Source organism: Pan paniscus, chromosome 10, assembly GCF_029289425.2.
Source record: "Pan paniscus chromosome 10, NHGRI_mPanPan1-v2.0_pri, whole genome shotgun sequence".
Lineage (NCBI taxonomy): Eukaryota > Metazoa > Chordata > Mammalia > Primates > Hominidae > Pan > Pan paniscus.
The window spans coordinates 24,743,757-24,770,092 of record NC_073259.2 but is presented as its reverse complement, the minus strand read 5'-3'; the positions used below and the strand labels follow the sequence as shown (position 1 = coordinate 24,770,092).

General features: G+C 38.9%; 1 protein-coding gene and 1 pseudogene across 29 annotated transcripts in view; both read right to left on the bottom strand.

Moving 5' to 3' along the window:
- The window catches only part of PLEKHA5 (pleckstrin homology domain containing A5), a 245,546-nt gene that overhangs the window by 52,084 nt on the left and 167,126 nt on the right, over positions 1-26,336 (bottom strand). For 17 of the 29 annotated variants that reach the window (XR_004665632.3, XM_034935439.3, XM_055095450.2 and 14 more), the window contains 5 exons: positions 8,695-8,775; positions 3,529-3,564; positions 2,966-3,028; positions 1,209-1,289; positions 932-1,081 (listed from right to left, as the gene is read on the bottom strand). Coding sequence is in view for 28 of the 29 variants with exons in the window: in XM_034935439.3 (XP_034791330.1) it covers positions 932-1,081; positions 1,209-1,289; positions 2,966-3,028; positions 3,529-3,564; positions 8,695-8,775 (411 nt within the window). In the remaining variant the exon portion in view is untranslated. Of the gene's footprint in view, positions 1-931; positions 1,082-1,208; positions 1,290-2,965; positions 3,029-3,528; positions 3,565-8,694; positions 8,825-26,336 lie in introns of those variants that run through there. The other 12 variants (XM_034935438.3, XM_055095448.2, XM_034935443.3 and 9 more) reach the window with 3 other exon arrangements.
- LOC129393459 (serine/arginine-rich splicing factor 11-like) lies at positions 14,926-24,573 on the bottom strand (annotated as a pseudogene).

The following is a 26,336-nucleotide window of genomic DNA, read 5'->3' as shown; positions in this document are numbered from 1 at the left end:
TGCCTCGGCCTCCCAAAATCTTGGGATTACAGGTGTGAGCCACTGCACCCAGCCTTGCTATTTATATTTCTATTGATTGATTGATTGAGACAGAGTTTCAGTCTTGTTGCCCAGGCTGGAGCATAATGGCGCGATCTCAGCTCACTGCAACCTCTGCCTCCCAGGCTCAGATGATTCTCCTGCCTCATTACAGGTGCATGCCACCACACCTGGCTAATTTTGTATTTTTAGTAGAGATGGGGTTTCACCATGTTGGTCAGGCTGGTCTTGAACTCCTGACTTCAGGTGATTCACCCACCTTGGCCTCCAAAAGTGCTAGGATTACAGGAGTGAGCCACCGAATCCAGACTACTTATTTTCTTAATGCAATAAACAGGAGTACTTATCTCCCCTGTAAAACACTCATTTCACAAAGGACAAAATGTTTGGCTGGGTGTGGTGGCTTACACCTGTAATCGCAGCACTTTGGCAGGCCAAGCCAGAAGAATCACTTGAGACCAGGAGTTTGAGACCAGTCTGGGCAACATAGTGAGGCCCCATTTCTATGAAAAAAAAAAAAAAAAAAAAAAAAAAAAATCTAGCCAGGTGTAGTAGTGCCAGCCTGTAGTCCCAGCTACTTGGGAGGCTGAAGCACTCACTTGAGTCCAAGAGATTCAGGCTACAAGTGAGTTATAGTCAAAATACTGTACTCCAGCCTGGGTGACAGAGTGAGACCTTGTCTCTTAAGTAAATAAGTAAATAACAGAATGCCCACTAATTAAATAATCTTTTAATTTTATGTTCCTAAACAGAAGCACACTAATAACAAATTAATGTTTTCTGCTATAATAATAAAGAAGAATCCTAAAGAGAGCCCAGTATTAAAAAAAGAGAAGAAAATAGAACTACATATTTAAGCTACTTTTATTAGGGGAAAAAAAAATCTACTTACGGCAGTGGCTCGAGAAAGTTCTCGACACGTACTAAGCAGTCCATTTTGTAAATCATCCCTTTGTAACACCACTGTCTGAATGGCTGCTGGGTTATCTGCATGCATTTCTATCTCTTGGCTGGCTGATAGCAAAGCTTGCTCAAGCGTGTACTATTATGATAAAAAGAATTACACTTAATGTTCTGCATCATTGTATTAATTCTTTTTACTTATCAGTGTCCTGATAATAATCATATTAAGTAACATCAATTGTAGACAATAAACATAATTGTCCTACTTTCTCCTTGTGGAGTTGCTGAAGTTTCTCTTCCAGAGCATGCACCACTTTGTCTTGTTCACATAATCGGCTTAACTTGGCCTAGGTTATAAGAGAAGATGTCTTGTTAGCAATTTTTTATTTTTTCTGTAATTGGAGGTAGGCAGTCATTATATGACCAAAAATCTTTATTTCAATCAATAAAAGTTAAAATATAGCTTATAAAAATAGAATCCTTAAAAAATAGGCATGCAAGCATTTTGCCTCTACAATCTGCTAAATAGGTTAAGTGATATATGCAGTCCTTAATTAAAATGCTTACTGGATTCTATTGTTATATATTTAAAAAACACACTCTTAGATTCTTAGAAAATAATATAAACAATAGATCACTTCTAATTGAAATACAAATAAAAATATTATTAATGGAGAAAAATAACTTTCATCAGGGTTTTAGTGTTTAAATTCTTAATATTACCCTAATTTCTTAATTATGAAAGTACAAGAAAGTATTCTAATAAAATTTCAATAGTACAATAAACCAGTTTTAATGTTTCAAAATGAAAACACTGGACAAATTGGAAATATGTCCCCAACTTTATGGCATAATGACACATAAGCAAGAAATTTGAGACTTTACCTTCTTTGCCATTTATCTATTAAAATAACTACCTTATCTTTGTCAGACAACAAGACTCAGCCTACACAAAATGAAAGGTGTTAAAAAGAAAAAGTAGGGGGCTGGGCTCGGTGGCTCACCCCCGTAATCTCTGCACTTTGGGAGGCCAAGGTGGGTGGATGACCTGAGGTCAGGAGGTCGAGACCAGCCTGGCTAACATGGCAAAACCCTGTCTACTAAAAAAAAAAAAAAATACAAAAAGTTAGCTGGGCATGGTGGCATGCTCCCATGATCCCAGCTATTTGGGTGTCTGAGGCATAAGAATCACTTGAACCCAGGAGGTGGAGGTTGCAGTGAGCTGAGATCATGACACTGCACTTCAACCTGGGTGACAGAGAGAGACCCTGACTCAAAAAAAAAAAAAAAAGAAAAAAAAAAGAAAAGAAAAGGGGGTATAATGAGGGAAGAATGTACGGCAAATCAGCAATCTAAAATATGATTTAAAAGAAACTAAATTTAAAAAGGAGTAGTGATAAAATTTCTAAAGGCCGAACTTTATCTGAAAAACATAGCAATTCTTCGTCTCCAGTCTCTAGTCTTCCATAACTTTTTTTTTTTGAGGCAGGGTCTCACTCCATAACCCAGGCTAGAGTACAGTGGCATGATCTTGGCTCACTGCACCTCTCCCTCCTGGGTTCAAGAGATTCTCAGGCCTCAGACTCCCGAGTAGCTGGGATTACAAGCGTGTACCACCATGCCCAGCTAATTTTTGTATTTTTAGTAGAGACAGGGTCTTGCTATGTTGCCCAGGCTGGTCTCAAACTCCTGGCCTCAACTGATCCGCCCGCCTCGGCTTCCCAAAGTGCTGGGATTACAGGTGTGGGCCACCGTGTCCAGCCAATCTGTAACTTCTAAAAATCAGAAACAGTTTTTACTTTCATTTAAGTGATGCTTAATAACGTTGGACTGCTAACAATAGGGAGCAGTGGGATGTAGAGGGCAGGGAATAATAATTTAGAACACACACATAAAATATGAATTTACCTGATGTCACTTTGGAGGACTTGGGAGAAAGAAGTTTTTTGGTCATGCTTATTTCCAGTGTTTTTGGCGGAGAATACGACAGAGTACTGACCACATATATCATACTAATACTTACATCAATATCTACTTCTTCAGGTCTGTATTTGTATAATGTGCCTCTACCTTCATCTTGTGACAGCTATAAGAAAAAAATCATATAGCAACTTAAAAAATCTTATTTAAAAATATATTTAGCCTATTAATTCTTTGGATTTATATTAAATATATATAACATAACAAAAATGGATTTTAATGAGTCTTATACTTTTAGAAGTTTAATTCAAACACTGATCAACAAAGTAGAAATACTTAACGGTGATATAATATGCAAGATACATACAAACGATGTATGTAACAAGCTTGTTAAACATAATAATATGCTGGTCAAACAAAATTAATACAGTATCTTACATTATTTCTTTTAAAGACACACATTATTTTAATAAAAAAATTGACAAATACAATCGTAGCAACTGTATCAAATCAAATACTTAAATTAAGCATAGTTCAACAGTCAAAACCATCCTTCACGGTATACACATAAACACACACTGTATATGTGTACACTCAAATGTCAACACATCTTAACAAAACCTATAACATATTGTATACATATATATAATATATAAACACACATACACAATATAGACTTATCTTGCTCTTCTGTCTTAAGAACTAAAAGATAATGAAGGAAAAGGATGGGTTTAATTGAAAAGAGGAAAATCATTCGAAATCTTATAAAACTGAAAGCCTATGTTATAAACTATGGATAGTCAAATTTCATAAAAGGTTTATGTGTGTTAGTTGACTCCATTTATGTTACTATATTGTAAGGAATTATTCAGTGTACTTAAATATCCTTTCTTCAGCTTCTGCCCAGTATATTTTGGTTAAAAGATATTTTGGTTACTTCTGATTGTGCTTAGCAAGATTTCAATAGCCATCCCAGTCAGTTATACCACAGATAACATCATAGCCTCTGCAGGCAATACTTCACTATTTTTCTTGTCTTTTGATTTTTATATTGACTGTGAGAAAATAACAAAAACAGTAGAAAAAATTTAAATGGGGCTCATTGCATGTTTACTAAATGGCACAATTTTTTCAAGGTGGGGTTAGAAGTAATGTGTCCCAATTATATTCCAGTTTAAAAAATTAAATTTCATATATGCATAATACATAAGAATGTATAAATGACAATTCTATATGTTTTCTCTATGAAAGAAACTGCTTGACAGTTACAGCTTTAAAAGGAAGCATCATTTAAACAGGAGATAACTTTGAATTGATCTAGAAATGTGGGAATCAGGAGAAGGTTAAAAATATAAGCATTCCAAACATACAATAAATCCTGGATTTATATTTCATTTCAAGACATTACTTTCACATACCTCATGCAAATGAATCTGTGACTATTTAAGGGTATGCAGTGATTGTTAAACCACAAAACTTTCATAGGAATGAATATTACATGAAAAATGAATTTAATGACAAAAGTTAGAATACTCTTACACTATTCAAAATAAGTATCCTCAGGTGTGTCCTGAGAAGTGTCAACTGTCATTGTAAATTAAAGCACCTAGATCCAAGAAAATAATTTATATTCCTATCTGGAAAAAAAGTAATATGAAGTAAGTTTTAAATAGGTAGATCTATGATAAAAAAATGTAAGACAATGCCAAAATTCCATTTTCATATTTATAACAAATTAAAGATGAAAAGTCATAAGCTACTAAGATGTTCAAGTATAGTTTGCTTAATATTTATTTATTTATTTATTTATTGAGATGGAGTCTTGCTATTGCCCAGCCTGGAGTGCAGTGGTGCGATCTTGGCTCATTGCAACCTCTGCCTCCAGGGTTCAAGTGATTCTTCTGCCTCAGCCTCCAGAGTAGCTGGGATTATATGTGCACCATCATGCCTGGCTGATTTTTGTATTTTTAATAGAGACGGGGTTTCACCATGTTGGCCAGGCTGGTCTCGAACTCCTGACCTCAAGTGATCCTCCCATCTTGGCCTCCCAAAGTGCTGGGATTATAGGCGTGAGCCACCACGCCCGGCCGTAGTTTGCTTAATATTTAAAGTTAAATGCAAAACAGCTTTACTAGATTACAGAATCTGAATATAACTAGCAGACAATGTTTCATCTAGATTAAAATATCAAATGTACCCTATATCTCAGAGTCAACAGAAAAAAACATTAGTATATTAAAGTGAAAACTTAGTAATTTATAGTAAATCTTTAGGATATTGATATACTATTTTTATTTGGGGAATCTTTTTGCAGATTTATTTTTACATCAGTTAGCATATCATAATAGAGAAAAATGTCTACTGTAGTTACAACTTTGGAGCGATATATCCTTTATAGCCATATAAATATATTATACATATCAGTCAGATTTTTGTGGTATTTCTACTTTTAGTACCACCGAAATTTTTCTTGAAATCTTTTATCAAGTTATTCAATAAAGATATTCATTAGACATCAACTAACCAAATCCTTAAACCTCTCCCCACACATTGCTTTTACGACAGAATAAAAGCATAAGAAAACAAAATTTTTCCTTAAACAAACAAAAAACGCCTTCATAGAATTGAAAAGGTTGCTATTTTGTCCTCAACATGAAAATTCTGACCCCTCAACCCAACCCCCGGCCCTACCAAAAAAAAAGAAAAGTAAATTTCATGAGCATTCTGGTTAATTCAAGTTTTGCATATTTAAGTTCATGGTAACACTGTTTATCATTTTTTTCAAATACACCTTTAGCCAAAAAAAAAAAAAAAAAAGGTTTGGTTTGAATACTTCATTCAAAGTACCTTAGCAACACTAGAAAAGCAAATGAAAAAATGGGCTATGTAGTAATTACATAAACTTGTGCAGTGCTCCAACTTCAGGTTGAGGAGTGTGTTATATAGATTTTATTAACTACATAAGGACATGTGTTATATTTTATTTAGGATGTCGGAACCATTTAAAGTATCTGATAGTTTTTTTTTTTTTATAAAGCTGTCTTGGCATTAAAACAAAGTTACATATGTTAATTAAAATTCAACTTCAATATCCCTTAGGTATGTGGACTATATATATTTTAGAGTATATGAACATAATACATAAACTCGAAAAAGGAGTTTTGGGGAAATATTTTAAAATTTGATGAAATTAGACATTATATCCACAGATGGCAAAAAATGCTCATAGAACCATAGGCATTTGTTGATATTGCATCTTTTAGGACAAATTACTTATCAGGTGATTAATTTCACTGGTATTAATCATGTTATAAAAACTATGGTCCTAAAATGTAACTGTGAAAGGTGGTGTAGAATACAGAATGCTTAAAAAAAAAAAAAAAAGAGATAGTATCTCATTCTGTCACCCACCAGGCTAGAGCACAGTGGTGTAATCGTAATCACAGTTCATTGCAGCTTCGGACTCCTGTCTCAGCCTCCTGAGTAGCTAGGACTATAGGTGTGTGCCACCATGCCTGGCTAATTTTTTTATATTTTGCAGAGACAGGGTCTTGCTTTGTTGCCCAGGCTAGTCTCAAACTCCTGGGCTCAAGCGATCCTTCAGCTTTGGCCTCATAAATTGTTGGGATTACAGGCATAAGCCACCTCGACAGCCCTGGATTCAGTTTTAAGTCTTTTTTATTTGACCAATTTTAAGAAAATTACTGCCTAGGTAATTTCTTGAGTGTTCTCCAAGGAAGAAAAATGCAAACATTTCCAAAAACTGAGTGGCTATGATTCAGAATAAAATAGGTTATAAAACATTTTGCCATTGTATTTCTAGCTAAATAGCAATAACTTATTAATACAACACTGTCATTCAACTTCAGAAAAGAAAATTGTAGCAGTACATTTTCCCTGGATAATAACATGATGAGGGAAACCTGGAGAAAAATAAAATATAATTTCAGTTTGTGCAAATTTATAAACACAGTTTAAAAAATGTGTCAGGCTGTCACTTTAATCTATTAAGGATGTCCTGCTTAATAATTAAGTCCTTTACTAGTGGCTGAATAAAAATAAGACAGTCTGAAGACTCCCTAGCCTTAACAGCACTGAGAGTTAACACTGATTTCCTGGTAACTGGTGACTCAGCCATGCCCAGGCAAGGCTGCTGACATTAGACATTCAGATCTTTCTGTTCTATACAATTTTAGTTTTCTTTCACATATTAATTTAAGAAATATTTATACAAATCTGTTGCTCTTTCGGTATTCAAGGTCAGTGATGCTATAATGTGCCAGTCTCAGACATCTTCACTTTTTTTCCCCCCCTCAGCCCTTCCCATTTCAGATCTCCACATTTTGGGAAAACCCCAATTAGAACTTTTAATGCAACCAAATAATTTAAACTATCAGACTTCCGCATCATGAACCATGAATGTTGAGCATTACAAAAAAAAAACCAACCAAACCAAACAGATTTGAAATCCAGGCTACCATTCTCATCTAAAATATGCAAAATGTGATAAAAACATAACTTATTATAACAAAATCCCTTTGATCTCATGTCAATTTAGCATCATATAGATGATATATTTTACTGACAGCTTCAGACACTGCAGAAGGTATCAGTTTTGGAATAATACTTATTCCAAATACTCTCGGTGTGGTACTTTGGAATAGAGTACCAAGGTCTATAATCTGGTGACTTTAAGAATTGAAAGATTCCATTTTCTTTTGATAAGTAAAGCTGTTTAACTTTAAATATTTAATAGTTTGTTAATCTCTTTATTGCAAATTTGAGACTATTTTCAGTCATCTAATAATATACTTTAAATATTTTGAAAACTGTGCTGAAATATAAGTCACCCTCTGATCAATTGTATCCATTCCTCAGTTACATGGCCCTGTGATGCAGATCCCATGGCAACTGAACCAAATAGAGGCCTTAAAAGCCAGTGTGAGCTCAAAGTCGTTCTTTTTACTAGGTGCCTTATATATTTAAATCAAAATATATATTCATTTTTCATGTTAGTTAATTTTCTTCTTCTGCATGATTTTTAAAGATTGTAAAGGTTACACGCCAGAGTAATTTGAGGGTGTTGAAGTGGAAGAAGCTGATGTTGAGAAACACATAGCTAGAAACATTTAGACCATGAGATACACAAAAATTTGATAGAAACATATGACTTCTTTTGCAGATCTGCAGATTACTAAGGTTCCTAAGTTAAAGCCAGCCAACTCCATGACACACATTTTGAATAAGGAAAAACAATAGGGTAACTTATGATAGTCTTGACGACTGCTTGAGAATGGTAAGAATACAGCGACAAAATACCCCCAGTATGTTAAAAAGTGGCTATCTTTAAGTTTTACCATACCATAGTACAGAAACTAGATTTAAATAACGCCCATACAAATATAATGTATTCTTAAAACACTAGGTTGGGGGAAGTTGTGGAGGGCTACCCCTGAAAGTAAATATTTTTACAAAGCCTTTTCCCTAAAAAATAGGTATAATGCTTTTAAAGTTAATAAAACCATATGAAAATCTAGTAAATTTGCAAATGTACTGCAGACCTCCAAGTACATATCAATCAAATACTCTGCACAAAAACTTTAGGAAAATGGCACATTTAATATTCAACAGCAAAATGTTCAGCGAAGCCATGCTAAGAATACTGCAGCATCTTGAAAAGCATGGATGAATTGTGGTTTTCCAAATAAACATAAACAAAAAATAAAATAAGGAAAACACTGATGTCATGAGTAAATCTGAGAATAAATCAAAACTGTCACTGAGGGATTTTGCAGATGATAAAGCAGTATCATTCACTGTCCAAGACCTTACTTGCTGGTACAGTTGGGGTCTTAGCGCCGAGTTCTCAATCATTGTGTGAACCATGGTGATAATAGGTTCATTTTCTTTCATCTATTTCAAATCAGGAGGAGCATACAGCAAACATCAGTTTACAGCATAGCTAGATTTGAAAGACGACACTGTAAATATAGCCTCTACTTTAATATCTTCCTAATAGTGCAGTTGTTTACATTTTACCCCATGGTTGTACAGATTTAATTCATATAAACCATTTCAAACAAGTATTAAACACTGTGAAATACTTCCAAGAAAAAACTACAAATTGCAACACTGTCACAACTAGTTTTACTTCATACATATAATCACGATATAGTCAATTAATGAATATTTCTACATATACTAAAATAGATGATAAATCATAATTCAAAGGGTAAACTAAAGGGTGAGAACCTACACAATCAGGAGAAAAATGGTACAATTTGATTATGAGTTCAGTAATAAAGCTGAAAATGATATTCAGTTCTGTGTAAGGTTATACAAAATTAGTTCTCTACAAGTATTAAAATATAATATACTGAATGTGTCACTTAATCACATATTTTATTAAAGGTAATCTTGACATTTATAGAGACTCTATTTTGGATTTTCTCACAGTATAACACCACATGTAGAATTACTCAAGGATATGCAAACTAAGACTTATTCAGCAAAGACTTGGTATGTCTCCTCAGCTTCTAAAAAGGTAGTCTGAAACCAAGCTTAACATTTCCAGCTATGTTGTACTTAATTACTGCCTCTAGAAAAATATTTGTTTTAGCAGGCTCTGTACTTGAGTTAAAGCACTCAAAAGACCATCATGATGTATATAGTAAAAGGCCAAGAAAGCTTTACCATTTGTAAGTCGACAGGTCTGTTTATAATGGTAATTTGTAATGCTTAATTTTCATCTTTCATATACAGAAAATAAGCATTTCTATCGTGGTTGACAAATGCTACTTTACTGGTTCAGCTAAGTCTACAACAAAAGTTCATTAATCTCAAAATTAATAAATTTATTAATATAATGTAAGAAAAAACTAAATCTTAAAACTCTTTTCTAGACAATTATATTTTCAGTCTAATTGCCAATAAAATTTGTTTAGTTATCAAATTAGAAAACTCCTGTGACTGGTTTAATCTACTTTTTAGTCAATTAAGTGATAATGAAACACATGCTTGTCTTTCAACAGTATCCCAATTAAAAGTTTCATTCAGACTAGACCATTTATTTTTAAATCTCTGTGCCTACAACTGCTTTTTGGAAGTGAGGATATTAAAAAAAAAACTTCACTGAAGAATAAATTGACAAATTTTAGTTGTACATCAATGACTTTTGACAAAAGTATTCACATATGTAACAATCAAAACATACAGAATGTTTCCATCTACCCAGGTAGTTCCCTCATGTTACTTTACCACCAACCTGATTAATTAATAAATTAATTTTGTCAAACTTAATAATTAAATGTAAAGGTATTTGGAACAACACATCAGTTAAACAAAAAATTCTTAGTGTTACGGTGATCTGTTGCCCAGATTGGAACGCAGTGGCCCTATCATGGCTCACTGCAGCCTCAAACTCCTAGGGTTAGGTGATACTCCCACATCAGCCTCTCGCATAGCTAGGACTACAGGCACATGCCACCATGCCCAGCTAATTTTTTTATTTTTTGTAGAGACAGGGGCCTCATTATGTTGCCCAGGCTGGTCTTGAACTCCTGGGCTCAAGCAATCCTCCTGGCTCATCCTTTATAATTGTTTTGGGGGAGCCAGGAACCTCGCTCATAAGAGATGATGAAATCGATAAAGGTTGTGTGTTCTGTTTCACTGACCGGCCGTTATCCCATCTCTCTTCCTTTCCCTGGGCCTGCCTATTCCTCGAGACACAACAATATTGAAATCAGGTCAAGTAATAACCCTACAATGGCTTCTAACAGTGCAAGGGAAAGGAAGACTTGCATGCTTATCACTTTAAATCAAAAGCTAGAAATGATTAAGGTTAGTGAGGAAGGCATGTCGAAAAGCTGAGACAGGCCGAAAACTAGACCTCTTGTGGTAAACATTTACCCGAGTTGAGAAGGCAAAGAAATAAGTTGTTGAAAGAAATTATAAGTGCTACTCCAGTCAACATACAAATGATAAGAAAGCAAAACAGCCTTGCTGCTAATAGGGAGAAGGTTTTAGTGGTCTGAAGAGAAGATCAAACAGCCACAACATTCCCTTAAGCCAAAGCCTATTCCAGAGCAAGGCCCTAACTCTCTTCAATCCTATGAAGGTTGAGAGAGATAAGGAAGCTGCAGAAGGAAACTTGGAAGCTGGCAGTTTGGTTCATGAGGTTTATGGAAAGAAGCCATCTCCATAACATATAAGTGCAAGGTGAAGCAGCAGGTGCTGATGGAGAAGCTGCAGCAAGTTATTCAGAAGATCTAGCTAAGATAACTGAAGAAGGTGGCTGAATTCAATGATAGATTTTCAATGTAGACGAAATAGCCTTGTATGGGAATCAGATGCCACCTAGGACTTTCATAGCTAGAGAGGGAAAGTCAATGCCTGGCTCCAAAGCTTCAAATAGGATGACACTCTTGTTTGGGGCTAATGCAGCTGGTAATTCAAGCTGAAGCCAATGCTCATTTACTATTGTGAAAATCCTGATGTTAAATCTACTTTGCTTATGCTCCAAAAACGGAACAACAAAGCCTGGATGATAGCACATCTGTTTACAGCATGGTTTACTGAATATTTTAAATCCACTGTTGAGAACTACTACTCAGAAAGAAAGATTCCTCTCAAAATACGAGTGCCCACTGACAATGAACCTAGTTACCCAAGAGCTCTGATGGAAACATGCAAGGGGATTAATGTGGTTTTCACGACGGTTAACATAACATCCATTCTGCAGCCCATGGATCAAGGAGTCATTTCAACTTTCAATTATTATTATTTAGGAAATGCATTTCATAAGGCTCTAGCTGCTACAGATAGTGATTCTTCTGATGGATATGGGTGAATTAAAGAAGAAACTTCTGGAAAGAATTCACCATTCTGAATACTAGATATTTGTGATTTAAGAGAGGAGGTCAAAATAGCAACATTAACAGAAGTTTGAAAACACTGGTTCCAACTCTCATGAATGAGTTTGAGGGGTTTAGAACTTCAGTGGAGGAAGGAACTGCAGATGTGGCGGAAATAAAAAGAATCAGAAATGAAGCCTGAAGATGTGAGTGAATTGCTTCAATCTCATACTAAGTCTTGAGTGGACGAGGAACTGCATCTTATGGATGAGCAAAGAAAGTAGTTTCTTGAGATAAAATCTACTTCTGGTGAAGGTACTGTGAACATTGTTGACAACAAAGCATTTAGAATATATAAACTTGGTTGATAAAGCAGCAGCAGAGTTTGAGAGGATTCAGTTCAATTTTACTTTTTTTTTTTTTTTTAATTTTTTGAGACAGAGTTTTGCTCTGTTGCCCAGACTGGAGTGCAGTGGAGTAATCATAGCTCACTGCAGCCTTGACCTCCTCTCCTGGGCTCAAGCGATCCTGCCGCTTCAGCCTCCCAAGTAGCTGGGACTATAGGCATGTACATTTTTAATCCTGGCTGATTAAATTTTTTTTTTTTTTTTTTGCAGAGACAGGGTCTTTGTATGTTGCCAAGGCTGGTCTCAAACTCCTGGCCTCATGCAAGCCTCCCACCTTATCCTTCCTATCCATGAGCCACCATGCCCGACCCCACTCCAATTCTGAAAGAGGTTCTACGACGGGCAATATGTTCTCAAACACCATTGCATGCTACAGAGAAATGTTTTTGTGAAAAGAAGAGTCAATTGATGTAGCAAACTTCATTGTTGTCTTATTTTAAGGAACTGCCACAGCTATCCCAACCTTCAGCAACCACCACCCTGATCAGTTAGCAAGTATCAACATCAAGGCAAGACCTTCCACTAGCAAAAAGATTAGGACTTGCTGAAGGCTCAGATGATCATTAGTGTTTTTTAGCAATACAGGATTTTTTTTTCTTAGACATAATGCTATTACACATTTAACAGAATACAGTATAATCATTACTTTTACAGGCACTGGGAAACCAAAAAAACAAAAAACCACGCCCAGCTAATTTTTGTAGAGATGGGGTTTTGCCATGTTTCCCAGCCTGGTCTTGAAGTTCTGAGCTCAAAGCGATCCACCCACCTTGGCTTCCCAAAGTGCTGGGATTATAGGCGAGAGCTACTGTGCCTAGCCTGAATTCTTTTTTTTCTTTTTTTTGAGAGGGAGTCTCGCTCTGTCACCCAGGCTGGAGTGCAATGGCACCATTTTGGCTCACTTCAACCTCCGCCTCCCGAGTTCAAGCAATTCTCCCGCCTCAGTCTTCTGAGTAGCTGGGATTACAGGTGCCCACCACCACACTCAGCTAATTTTTGTATTTTTAATAGAGACGGGGTTTCACCATGTTGGTCAGGCTGGTCTCTAACTCCTGACCTAAGATGATTCACCCGCCTCGGCCTCCCAAAGTGCTGGGATTACAGGCATGAGCCTGGCCTTCAAGTTCTTAAAATAAATACATAAATAAATAAAGAATACACATAATTCACTTCTGGTTTGAATACAAGAATCCAAGAAACCATTTTAAGAGTGGTGTTAACAGTCTACATATTGTGTTAGGAATCAGAGGAAAGACTAAATAGTACACGTAGGATGTTTAAGGATTCACTTGAAATGAGTTAAATGCTTTGCTTCTTACTTTAATTCCTTCTTTGAAGTAACAGGTAATACAGATTTACATTTAATTGCTAAATTATAAAGCTATTATAAAAGGCAGATTATTTCATAATAATAGGAATGAAAATGTATGATTCAGGCATTACACAATTTTCTTTTCTTTTTAAGTTAAAGGGTTTTATTATCAAAGTCTTATAAAATGATTTCAGAAATTGTACATCAACATGGCACAGACTGTAGCCTACTTTTGTTTTTACTGCACATAGTGGAGCTTGAAATGTCTGTAACAAAGAAAGCAGTTGCCTAACTACTTTGCATATATAACATGAAATCACTGTGTGCCTAAGAATACTACTGCAGTAACACAAATTTATCGGTTTTATACAACTTGAGATTTTATTATTTTTTTTTGAGACAGAGTCTCACTCTGTCGCCCAGGCTGGAGTGCAGTGGCACGATCTAGGCTCACTGCAACCTCCACCTCCCGGGTTCAAGTGTTCTCCTGCCTCAGACTCTCGAGTAGCTGGGATTACAGGTTCTTACCAGTAATTTTTCTATTTTTAGTAAAGACGGGGTTTCACCATGTTGGCCAGGCTGATCTCGATCACCTGACCTCAGGGGATCTGCCCGCCTCGGCCTCCCAAAGTGTTGGGATTACAGGTGTGAGCCACTACACCCAGTCAGATTTGTCTTATTTTAAAAGCATATGAAGGTCAATTTCCAACAGAGTTTAAAACAAATAAATTAATGAAAGAGTGGAAAATTCAAAATAAGGGCAAGAGGTGAGTTTTTTTTTTTTTTCTTTAAGATGGACTAAGGATAGGTAGATAGCTTTCACTGATGTAGATGTGGAATAAATTATTTCAGGAAAAAAAATTCCCAAACATCTTATGAAAAACTATACAACTCTACTTCAAAATATACTATTTATTCACTGCCAAAGACAGTTTTACTTGAAACCTTGTTTCTGTAATTAAACCCTAATTAGCCATCAAAAAAGGTTACTGCATAATAACCGTTCAAACTTAAACCAAAATCACAAAAATTTTGCTACAAGGCTTAAAGAATTATCTATTTCTTTTCTCTTTTTTCTTTTTTTTTTGAGATGGAGTCTCGCTCTGTCGCCTAGGCTAGAGTGCAGTAGCGCAATCTCGGCTCACTGCAAACTCTGCCTCCTGGGTTCAAGTGATTCTCCTGCCTCAGAATCCGGAGTAGCTGGGATTACAGGCATGCACCACCATGCCTGGCTAATTGTGTGTGTGTGTGTGTGTGTGTGTGTGTGCGCGCGCGCGCGCGTTTGTGTTTTAGTAGAGACAAGGTTTCACCATGTTTGCCAGGCTGGTCTGGAACTCCTTACCTCAGGTGATCTGCCCCCTTCGGCCTCCCAAAGTGCTAAAATTACAGGTGTGAGCCACCGTGCCCAGCCGGATTATCATTTCAAATGCTCATTTCCAGATGGAACTATGTTAATTTGTCATGTCAACAAACAAGACCATAAGTAGATCCATCATGTTGGAGGATTTTAATGACATTTAGGATATTCTTGCCACAATAACATGCAATCAGTGCATTTCCTACATGGCTCTATTATGGCAATGAATAAAATTCTGTAAGTAATATAAGTGAACTTAATAAAGGAAATTATATGACATAAACAATCCATTCTGGCTGTAGATGCATATAGCTTTCCATTTTTGTTATGAAGCAGCGCCAATAGTAAAACGGGTTACACCATCAGATTTCACCATGACAAGAATTGCTTACATCATACCATTTTCTAAAAGCTTTTTGATGTAAATAGGTAATATCAATAACAAGAGCTTTATAACCATTAATAACTCAGAGCTATATACATCTAGGGTTGAGATGAACAAATACAACATTCAGAAATCACACAAAGCAATGACACTGATGCATGTATACAGCTGGATTCCCATAGAGGCAATATTCAGTCACTCATATCCATGTCTTCTTCATAATGATCATTCCCATTCACTTTGGGTTCTCCTAGTGAATCACCAGTTCCCTTTTCCACAGAACATTTCTTTGTTTTAGGGGAACCTGCTTCTATTGCTTTCTTCTCTTTTTTTCCTCTCTCTCACTGTCATACCCTTGTTCCTCTTCATCATAAAGCCGGGTAACTTTTACATCTGTATCACTCTCTGATTTTCTTTCCCAGTCCTTTTCCCTATCTTTACTCTTCTTCTTGCTTGTTGATCGTTCTTCATACCTATTTCTTTCTTTATCTTTCTTCTTCTTTTTATGTTTCCCAGGGGATGGTGAGAGAGACAATTTTCTTTTAGGAGACCGAGACTTTTTAGGAGATCTTGTTCCACTCCTGCTTCTTCCTTGTTGTCTCTCTGTTTGTACTTCTATAATGTCTAGCTGTGCTGTAACTTTCTGGGGGTGTTTTAGAACGTTTCTTTTGTCTTCTTTTTGTCTCTCGTTTTTGATGTGCTCCTTGACCTTCTACCTCTCTCTCTGGAATGAGATCTTCTCTGTCTTGGGCTTTTGAATCATCAACGACTCCTAGACTGACAATGTAATCATTCTCTTGATCTGCTCCTTGACTGTGTCTAGAAGATGAGAGTCCTCCTCCTCCTAGAATGTGATCTTGAATGCCTTCTTTTTTCTTTATCTGGTTCTATAGCAGCCGAAATTAGGCAGTGTGCTTCTTGTACTCTTTTCATAGCTTCCTCTATTTTTTTTTGAGCCAAGAGTTTTGTGCTCATTGCCCAGGCTGGAGTGCAATGGCACAATCTCGGCTCACTGCAACCTCCGCCTCCAGGGTTCAGGCGATTCTCCTGCCTCAGCCTCCTAAGTATTTGGGATTACAGGCATGCGCCACCATGCCCGGCTAATTTTGAATTTTTACTAGAGACAAGGTTTCACCATGTTGGTCAGGTTGGTCTCGAACTCCTGACCTCAAGTGATCCACCCTCCTCAGCCTCCCAAAGTTCTGGGATTACTGGCCTGAGCCACCATGTGTGGCCCCTTTCTCTATTTCTTTACTAGAGGTATCCGATTTCAGACTTGGTGAAACAAGACCAGCAGCTACATGCTTCAACTTGGGACCAACAGTGCTCATAAGCTTCAGCAACTGATCTGTGGCAACAGACTGAGTTCAAGTTTGCTCCAGGAAGCCCAAGTGCAGCAAGGGCAGGAACAAGAGTAGGAGCCCCCAAAGCAGCCGGTGGAACAGCGCCAGTCTGAGTAAGTGGGTTAGGAGTAGGCAGGAAGCCAACACCAGGTAGAAGACCTGCCATTGCATTAGCTGGTGCCAACAGACAAGCCTTAGCCTTATCAGGAATAACTCCTTCTGCATATGGTACGTTATCAAAGCTCTGTCAAGGAATACAGTGTTTGTCAGACATGGTGCGACAACTGCTGAGTCTGGATCATGGAATTTAACTAGATTGAGATTGGCAAAGGTGAATTATCCGGCGGGAAGAGGTGTGGTTCGTCGATCTTGCCTAGGAAACCGAAGACAGTCCGCATCTGCTCAGAGCTAGCGCTCGGGGAGATTAGTCCCCTATTACCTCGATGCCGCCGCCTCCACCGCCGCCACCACCTCCGCTACTGGGCCCGCCGCTAGGGCCCGGATCCGCAGTGCTGGGGACGATGGTAGTGTTGCTCACGGCGCTGCTCGCGGCGTTCTCCCTCCTGCTTTAACACATCAAACACACAGCAAGGAGGGGGAAGAGGAACCGGTTCGTGGGAGGTGGGTATCCGATGCTACAGCCTCTGCTGCTCCAGTCGCCGTCGCCACCTTTTCTCTACCCCGCTGCACGCCGCGGGGGAGGCGAAGAGAGCACGCTAGTTGGAGACCACGAGAAAACAAACGGCCACCCCCACCTCGCCTCCAACCCCACAATTTTCATAATTAACTCTAGCTGTAAATAAGAAAACATACGCGGCAACATCTCGGAAATACACTTAGGTAATAATGCTGGTGTATTTCTGTTCACAACAAAACACATTTTTACTTGAAATTTCTAAGTCCAAATGTTTAGAAAGACTATCTAGAAAATCTGATACTCAATCCTGGCCTCTTCAGCAGTTTTGAGGTCTGTTTGGCAAATACGAATAACTTGTTTTTTTTTTAGACGGAGTATCGGATTGTCGCCTGAGCTGGAGTACGATGGGGCGATCTCAGCTCACTGCAACCTCTGCCTCCTGGGTTCAAGCGATTCTCCTGCTTCAGCCTCCCCAGTAGCTGGGATTACAGGCGTGCGCCACCAAGTCCAGCCAATTTTTTGTATTTTTAGTAGAGCCACCGTGCCCAGTCTTCAAATAGTTTTTTTTTTTTTTTTTTTTTTTTGAGATGGAGTTTTGCTGTTGTTGCCCCAGGCTGGAGGGCAATGGTGCAATCTTGGCTCACTGCAACCTCTGACTCCCAGGTTGAAGCGATTCTCCTGTCTCAGACTCCCGAGCAGCTGGGATTACAGGCATGTGCCAATGCCCAGTTAATTTTTTGTATTTTCAGTAGAGATGGGGTTTCTCCACGGTAGTCAGGCTGGTCTCAAACTCCTGACCTCAGGTGATTCGTCCGCCTTGGCCTCCCAAAGTGCTGGAATTACAGGCCTCAAGCCATCCGTGCTGGGTCTTTTTTTTTTTTTTTTTTTTTTTGAGACAGAGTCTCACTGTCATCAAGGCTGGAGTGCAGCAGTGCCATCTTGACTCACTGCAACCTCTGCCTCCCAGGTTCAAGTGATTGTCTTGCCTCAGCCTCCTGAGTAGCTGGGATTACAGGTGCTCATCACCCCGTCAGGCTAATTTTTGTATTTTTAGTAGAGACGGAGTTTCACCATGTTGGTCAGGCTGGTCTTGAACTCCCGACCTTGTGATCTGCCCTCCTCGGCCTCCCAAAGTGCTGGAATTACAGGCGTGAGCCACTGCACCCCACCTATTGAATAACTTGATTTTAAAACCCCATCATCAAAAACCATTGAATTATATGTAATTACATCTACTAGGATCTTGTGTAGAATTTCCCAACTGACACCCATGGGCTGGAAATGGGTTACAAGGCGTGGGGACAAGGACCACCTCAGCTTCAGAAGGCCTAGTCTGGTCCCTGCAGGGCTAAGGCTCATGACGTCACCTCCTGCTTGTTTCAAGGTGCTGTACAAATATCCTCGCTATGTGTCCACACATGAAAAAAGGTAGCACCAAGACAGTGCTTGTTTCAGAAAACCTAGACTTCTTTCTTTTTTTCATTTCTAACTAAAAAATTTTAAAAAAAGAAAGAAGGGGTTTCGCCATGTTGGCCAGGCTAGTCTCGAACTCCTGGGCTCAAGAGATCCACCCGTCTTGGCCTCCCAAAGTGGTAGGATTACAGGCATGAGGCATCACACCCAGCTGACTTTTCTCCTTTCTTTGGTGTAGTTCTCATATCTGGCAAAAGAAAAAAAAAAAAGCCCCCACGCCCCCATAAAACTACCTATGGAGATTTAAAACCTTTACAGGTCTGGGCCCTGGCAATTCTTATTGGGGACTGGGGGAAAGACAGCCTTGAGTATTGTACTTTGTTTTTGTCTTTCTGAAGATTTACTGTCAGTTCTGAGAAGTCAGGCTTGTGAACCATGGTCCTATCCTGGCACCAATTCAAGTAAACATGACTGCCAAAGAATTTTTCAAGGTCCAGATGAGTTGATATCAGATACTGATCAAGGTAATTGCACAACTATCAAAGATAAAAAACTTCAAACTAAGTAAACACAAGTATTGGATCTAGATTAAAATATTTTCTTGTTGTCTATGTATAAGAGATAGCATTAAGAGATTTTAACCGCCTTTTAAAAGCTGATGTGCAATGGCGCAATCTCAGCTCACTGCAACCTCCACCTCCCTGGTTCAAGCGATTCTCTTGCCTCAGCCTCGTGAGTAGCTGGGATTACAGGTGCCCACTACTACGCCCGGCTAATTTTTGAGTTTTTAGTAGAGACCGGGTTTCACCATGTTGGCCAGGCTGGTCTTGAACGCCTGACCTCAGGATTCCCAAAGTGTTGGGATTACAGGCGTGAGCCACCGTGCCTGGCCAGTTACTCTCTTTCTTAAGAGATGGGGTCTTGGCCATGCACGGTGGCTCACGCCTATAGTACCAGCACTTTGGGAGGCCAAGGCAGGTGGATCACTTGAGGCCAGGAGTTTGAGACCAGCAGGGGCAACATGGTGAAACCCCCCTCTCTACAAAAAATTAGCTGGGCATGGTGGTGCAGGCCTGTGGTCCCAGTTACTTGAGAGGCTGAGGCAGAAGGATCACTTCAGCCTAGGGGGTTGAGGCTGCAGTGAGCCATGATTGCCACTGCACTCCAGCCTGGGTGACAAAGCCAGATCATGTCTCAAAAAAAAAGCTCAAAGAAAGGATATCTTTAAAAAACAAAAACAAAAACAATGGGGTCTCACTATGTTGCCCAGGCTTGAGTGCAGTGCTTATTCACAGATGTGATCCCACTACTGATCAGCACAGAAGTCTTGACCTGCTGCATTTCCCACTGGGCTGGCTCACCCCTCCTTAGGCAGCCCAGTGGTCCTCCGTTCCCAGGAGGTTGCCATATTGATGCTGAACTTAGTGTGGACACCTGATCAGCATAGTGCACAAAAGCCCACAACTCCTGGACTCAAGTGATCTTTCTGCCTCAGTCTACCTGGTAGCTGGGACTATACAGCCTTGCGCCAGCTACTTTAGTAGCTTTTAAATGTCTGTTTCAAATCTATCTCTGGAGAAATTGGACCAGCTCTGAACTCAGAAAAAATAGGATATTCTAACTCATGAGGTAAAATGCTCCTGAATCATTTGGGGAGGGGGAAAAGAGATGAGTAGTGAGCAGAGCCAAGATGGTCATTCATATAATTCATCCTTAGAAAAAATTAATTCTCCATACTCCCCTTAAAAATAACAAGTGATTAAGCAGTGGCTTAATTGCTCTCTTAAAAGTTTATATAATAATCTAGAGGCTGGATGCGGTGACTCACGCCTGTAATTCCAGCACTTTGGGAGGCTGAGGTGGGTGGATCACCTGAGTTCAGGAGTTCGAGACCAGCCTGGCCAACATGGTGAAACCCCGTCTCTACTAAAAATGCAAAAATTAGCTGGGTGCGGTGGCGTGCGCCTGTAGTCTCATTCACTCAGGAGGCTGAAACAGGAGAATCAGTTGAACCCGGGAAATGGAGGTTGCAGTGAGCCGAGATGGCGCTGCTGCACTCCAGTCTGGGCAACAGAGCAGGACTCCGTCTCAAAAAAAAAAAAAAAAAAAAAAAAAAAATCATACAGAACAGTGCTGTCCAACAGAACTTTCTGTGATGATGGAAATGTTCCACATCTGTGTAGTTCAATATTGACTAGTTGAAATGGGGCTAGCATGACTGAGGAAATGTTTTTACTTATATATATATGTAACTACAAATTTAAATAGCCACATGTTGCTAGTGGCTATCATATTAGATACCAGGTCTAAAAATTCTACACCAGTAGGCTGGGGGCGGTGGCTCACATCTGTAACGGCAGCACTTTGGGAGGCCAAGGTGGGAGGATCACTTGAGGTCAGGAGTTCGAGACCAGCCTGGCTAACATGGTGAAACCCCATCTCTAATAAAAAATACCAAAATTAGCTGGGTGTGGTGGTGGGCGCCTGTAATCCTAGCTACTCAGGAGGCTGAGTCAGGAGAATCACTTGAACCTGGGAGGTAGAGGTTGCAGTGAGCCAAAATCATGCCACTGCACTCCAGCCTCGGCGACAGAGGACCAGTAAAGCAAGTATGATTTTCCCCATGATCTGCAAGTCATTTGCAGGAGGGGAAACCTTTGCTCAAGCTGTCTTGTAACTTAGTTTACTTGAGTCTGAATTCTGTGCCAATAGTTCTTTTTCTTGAACAGTCTGGGTGGATACAGAGCAGAGCTTCTGTCCTTCACTGTTAACTAAGAAGAAGACCCATCTCTTGCTGTCAGTTTCCATTTAAGAGGAAAAGGGACTTTTTCCTGAGTTCTTAATGACTTCTTCGGAAAAGATTTTTTCAGTTGGGAATCTGTCTTAACAAAAGCAAAAAACTCCATAGCGTAATCACAGAACACTCCATTTTCTCAAGAATGTCCTCCTGTGTCTACATCAATAAGCTCTTAAGATGTGCAGCAAAACTAAAAAGCTGAAGAATTCGACATGCCCAGGGTGAGGCTTTAGGGGATGTAGGGGTCTTTATAAATAGGTCATTTAGATAATAACAATGTAAATTTGCCTTCCACTCTCTCTAGGCACATCTGACAGTCCAGGAACCTGAGATTGAAGGGTATGCTACCTATTGAAACCACTCTTCAACAGGAAGCAGGGAAATTTGAAGTGACTTCAGTAACAGAAGAATGTAAATAAGTCTCTTTATAACTGAAGGGGTTATTGAGATTACTTCAGAAGTTTTAAAGTAATTTGAATAAATTATCATATGTTTTTCCTATAAGTAAAACCTGCAAACATTACTATTGTTATATAGTCATAAGAATCAACAATATTTTTAAAGATATAGCTAGACTTTATAATATTTCCCCTTTACTTCAAGGAAGATAGATTATGTCCTTGTGGTATATTTGAAAGCAAACTTTGAAGGCCTGGGCTAGTGCCATTTCAAATAATTTACTTACATTTGGCTACGGATAAGTGTTACAGATCTGATTTTTTTTTTTACTTCAGTAGCTTAATATATTTTCCTTGTTTAATGGCCTTTTCCTAATCACTGTTCCTTTAATTTCAAGCAAGGCTACTACTATGTTTATCCCTGGCATCCACAGGAAACAGGAAATATTAAAAGAACTCAAGATGAATTAAAAAAATCTTTTACTGTGAACATAAGGTTTGAAATTGTCACATTTTCTTCTTTGCAAATATTTTAAGGATACACTAAAATCTACCATTTTTAAGTGAAAAAACATTCCTGAAGTGAAAATCTTACATCTCTGTCAAAAAGGTACTTGTTCTTGCCATGGATAAATCTATTCTAAAATATACTTGAATTTTATTTTATTTTTGAGACGGAGTTTCGCTCTTGTTGCCCAGGCTGGAATGCAATGGCGCGATCTCGGCTCACCACGACCTCCGCCTCCTGGGTTCAAGAGATTCTCCTGCCTCAAGATCCTGAGTAGCTGGGATTACAGGTATGTGCCACCACGCCAGGCTAATTTTGTATTTTTTTTTTTTTTAGTAGAGATGGGGTTTCTCCATGTTGGTCAGGCTGGTCTTGAACTCCCAAGCTCAGGTGATTCACCCACCTCGGCCTCCCAAAGTGCTAGGATTACAGGTGTGAGCCACCGCACCCGTCCAAATTTTAAATCAAAATTAAAATAACTTCTAGATAGAAGGATCTGGATTTTATCAATGGTTAACTGTGTTCTTACAAAGTTACAAATGGCACTGAGTAGCTGAATTCCTACCATTAATTCAAAGATTTATTAGCTTATGTTTCAACAACATAATGACACCTTTAGGTCAATTTTAGAAATGTTTTTGGCATTTATACTCAACCTCATTTCCTTCCAAGTTTTGAACAGGAATTCTACATTGTGGGCATTAGCATCATGCCTTATCTTTGCATCCTGAGTTCCATAAATCTTTGCAGAATGAACAAACTTGCTGAAAAACGTACATAAAATTAAGACAGAGGCAAAACCTACTGTAAAATTAAGACAGAAGCAAAGCCTGGTATAATGAGCTACTTTTATAATTTTGTAACTGTAAAATAGTATTTATAATATTTTGTAAATAAAAATAGAATTGTATAACTATTATGCATTTTAGAATAGGTAGGGACATTTTGTTTTCACTTTGCTGTCTTGTTAGAGCCATAGCTAGAAGCTGATATTCCTCAGGTAACAAAGACTGCAGCCAAACTCTAAGAACAGAATGATCCATTAACTTTGAAAGAAGTTAAAATAGAATTTTTAAAAGATGAAAGAAAATCCATTAATACAAGGTTTTCACTCTAGCTTATGATTTTGGGCAAGTCATGGAATCTGATTTAATGGGGATAAAGGTTAATTGGTCCGTATGCTGCAGAGCCTGTGTATGTGAAACAAGTGGGATGTTGTATAGGATGGTGCTTTGTGAACTGTAAAGTGATACTTACACAGTAAGGTTGAACAGGCACTACACAGGTACACCATGCAGAGAACGGAGTGCTTTGGAAGTATCTGAGAAATGGTGAGTCACTGGCTGGAGAAACGGGTTTATGGGGGAGGAATTATTTCACAAGTTGTGGCGTGGTGGTGGAAGACTGAAGGCTTAAATGGCAAAAAGAGACTTTTTTTGGTAAGGCAAAAGGAGTCTGTGAAATTTCCTGAGTTGGCTAAAAGACATAATGTGGCAGGAGCTTTAGGAAGATTAAATGAGCAACTGGACCTAATTTCAATTTCAGCAGTCATAGACTTCCCATTTACCGAGGGCTTACTAGCTCCTCTTACTGTGTTAAGAAGTTTATAGATATTACCTCAGTTAATCCCTAACAACCCTTAAAGGTTCACATTACTACTCTGTTACAAATGTGAGAGTGGAGGCTTACAGTTAACAAACTTATTATCCAAAGCCAGGGAAATTAAGATGAGGAATATCCAAGACTACTATACAATAAAACGGGATACATGACGAAATCTAGATGTGAGACCAGGAATATTGCTATGTGCGTGCAAAGATTCAGGAGAAGCATTACAGAGATTTGCTGACTAAATGATTTGCTGACTAAAGATTCAGGAGAAGCATTGCCAAGATTTGCTGACTAAATGGTAATGAGGGATCTCATATACATGAGGTGTTATGGTAGCCTTTGTTCTCCTGAGCAAACACCATGCCAACATGTAATCAGCTAAAAAAAATCTGTTCAGACAGTTCTATAGAATCTCATGATTTTTCCATTTTCAGTGAAACTGTTTTTAAAGTACATTTAATTCCAGTTTAAAGTCATCAGTTTACCTTTAATACATGCTGATGTTGGGCAGACAAGATTTTAGGAGAACATAATAGAACTCCAGGCACTTGTCTGACTTAATTCTGCCATTTTCACAAATTTGGAAAATCTCCATCCTTACAGTGATGGAGAGGCAGGCAGGATGCCAAGGAGGCTTGTCATACCTTAGGTCCTTCCAGGTATTCTGCCACTTGTTTTTCTTCTTCTTCATCAGTCAGCCAGACTGTGAGAGATTGGTGTCAGGCTGTCCCAGCCATAGCCCGTAGAGGAGACTCGGCCTCACTTTCTCTATGTGTTATCCTCTTTTCCGCTGGGGGTTTTAAGGTGCCAGCCTTAAGTTCCTAGTCTAAGCAAATAGTAAAGCAAGAGTGCTGATGGCTCTCAAAGCCCAGTGAGTTCCTTCTGAAGGAAGATGTATTCAATAAATGCTTGTGACATGACCAAAGTTAATAGCAACTGATATTCTGAACCATTTTTTAAAAAATTATTTTATTTTTTTGCTTTAGCTTTTTGGTGAGGGACTTGAGGGATAAAGATGACAAGCTTTGGGCCAGGCGCGGTGGCTCACACCTGTAATCCCAGCACTTTGGGAGGCTGAGGCGGGTGGATCACCTGAGGGCAGGAGTTCGAGACCAGCCTGGCCAACATGGTGAAACCCTATCTCTACTAAAAATACAAAAATTCACCAGGCGTGGCGGTGGGTGCCTGTAATCACAGCTACTCGGGAGGCTGAGGCAGGAGAATCACTTGAACCTGGGAGGTGGAGCTTGCAGTGAGCCGAGATTGCACCACTACACTCCAGCCTGGGCAACAGAGTGAGACTGTCTCAAAAAAAAAAAAAAACAACAAAAAAAAAACAAAACAAAACCAAAATGACCAGCTTTGTTTTGGGTACATTGAGGATGTGCTGAAGGCAGAAATTTCAAATGGAGATCTCCACAGGCAACTAGAGATACATAACTGAAACTGTGGAGAGGTGTTTTGGACAGCTTTTTTGCCCCTCTCCACATTTTTCTGTTTCAGCTATTGCTGAGTCAACCACTTTGTGTATGGGAAATCCATGTAGGCATAAACTCAATGTGGTGGTGAGTCAGTCTCACAGGGCAACCCTTAATCAATGGAGGATGGAAGCCAGTACAAATGCTTCCCACTTCTATTGTTCACTTGGGTAATTCTGCAGTTTCTACTCATTTGTCAACAGGCATCAATCAGTCCCATAAGGCCCAAGTTGCCCATGGCAGTTGATAATATACCCCTTTCTTCCTTGTTTACTCTCTTCTCTCATACCTTGATATCATTTCCCAAAGGAAACTCCCTGCAAATGAGCCCACATTAAGAAAGCCCACACTACAGACTCTGTTTTCTGGGAGAAACCCAGCAGGGCTAGAGATGAAGACTCACACAGTGACAGGTAGTAAAATGAAGAATAGATGAAAACGAATTCTCAGTTGAGAGGACACCAAGAGACGGAAATCTTCCCCAGTTAGTACTGAGATAGGTTAAAAAAAAAAAAGCTAAAAAAATAGGACAGATTACTGCTAAGAACAGACCCATGAATAATGTAAGAGCACTAAATAGGCCAATTTAAGAGACACATATTAAATTCTAATTTACTCCATTATCCATTTAGTCTTACAGTTCTGCCATTATTATTTCATATCCTGCTCAAGAATTTTCTGAGTTTTATCTCTGTCCTCCTATTCCTCTTCTTTTTTTGGAGATGGTGTCTCCCTCTGTTGCCTAGGCTGGAGTGCAGTGGTGCGATCTCCGTTCACTGCAACCTCTGCCTCCCGGGTTCGAGCAATTCTCCTGCCTCAGCCTGCCGAGTAGCGGGTGGTACGCACTACTATGCCCGGCTAATTTTTTGTATTTTTAGTAGAGATGGGGTTCACCGTGTTGGCCAGGCTGTCTCAAACTCCTGACCTCAGGTGATCCACCCACCTTGGCCTCCCAAAGTGCTGGGATTACAGGCGT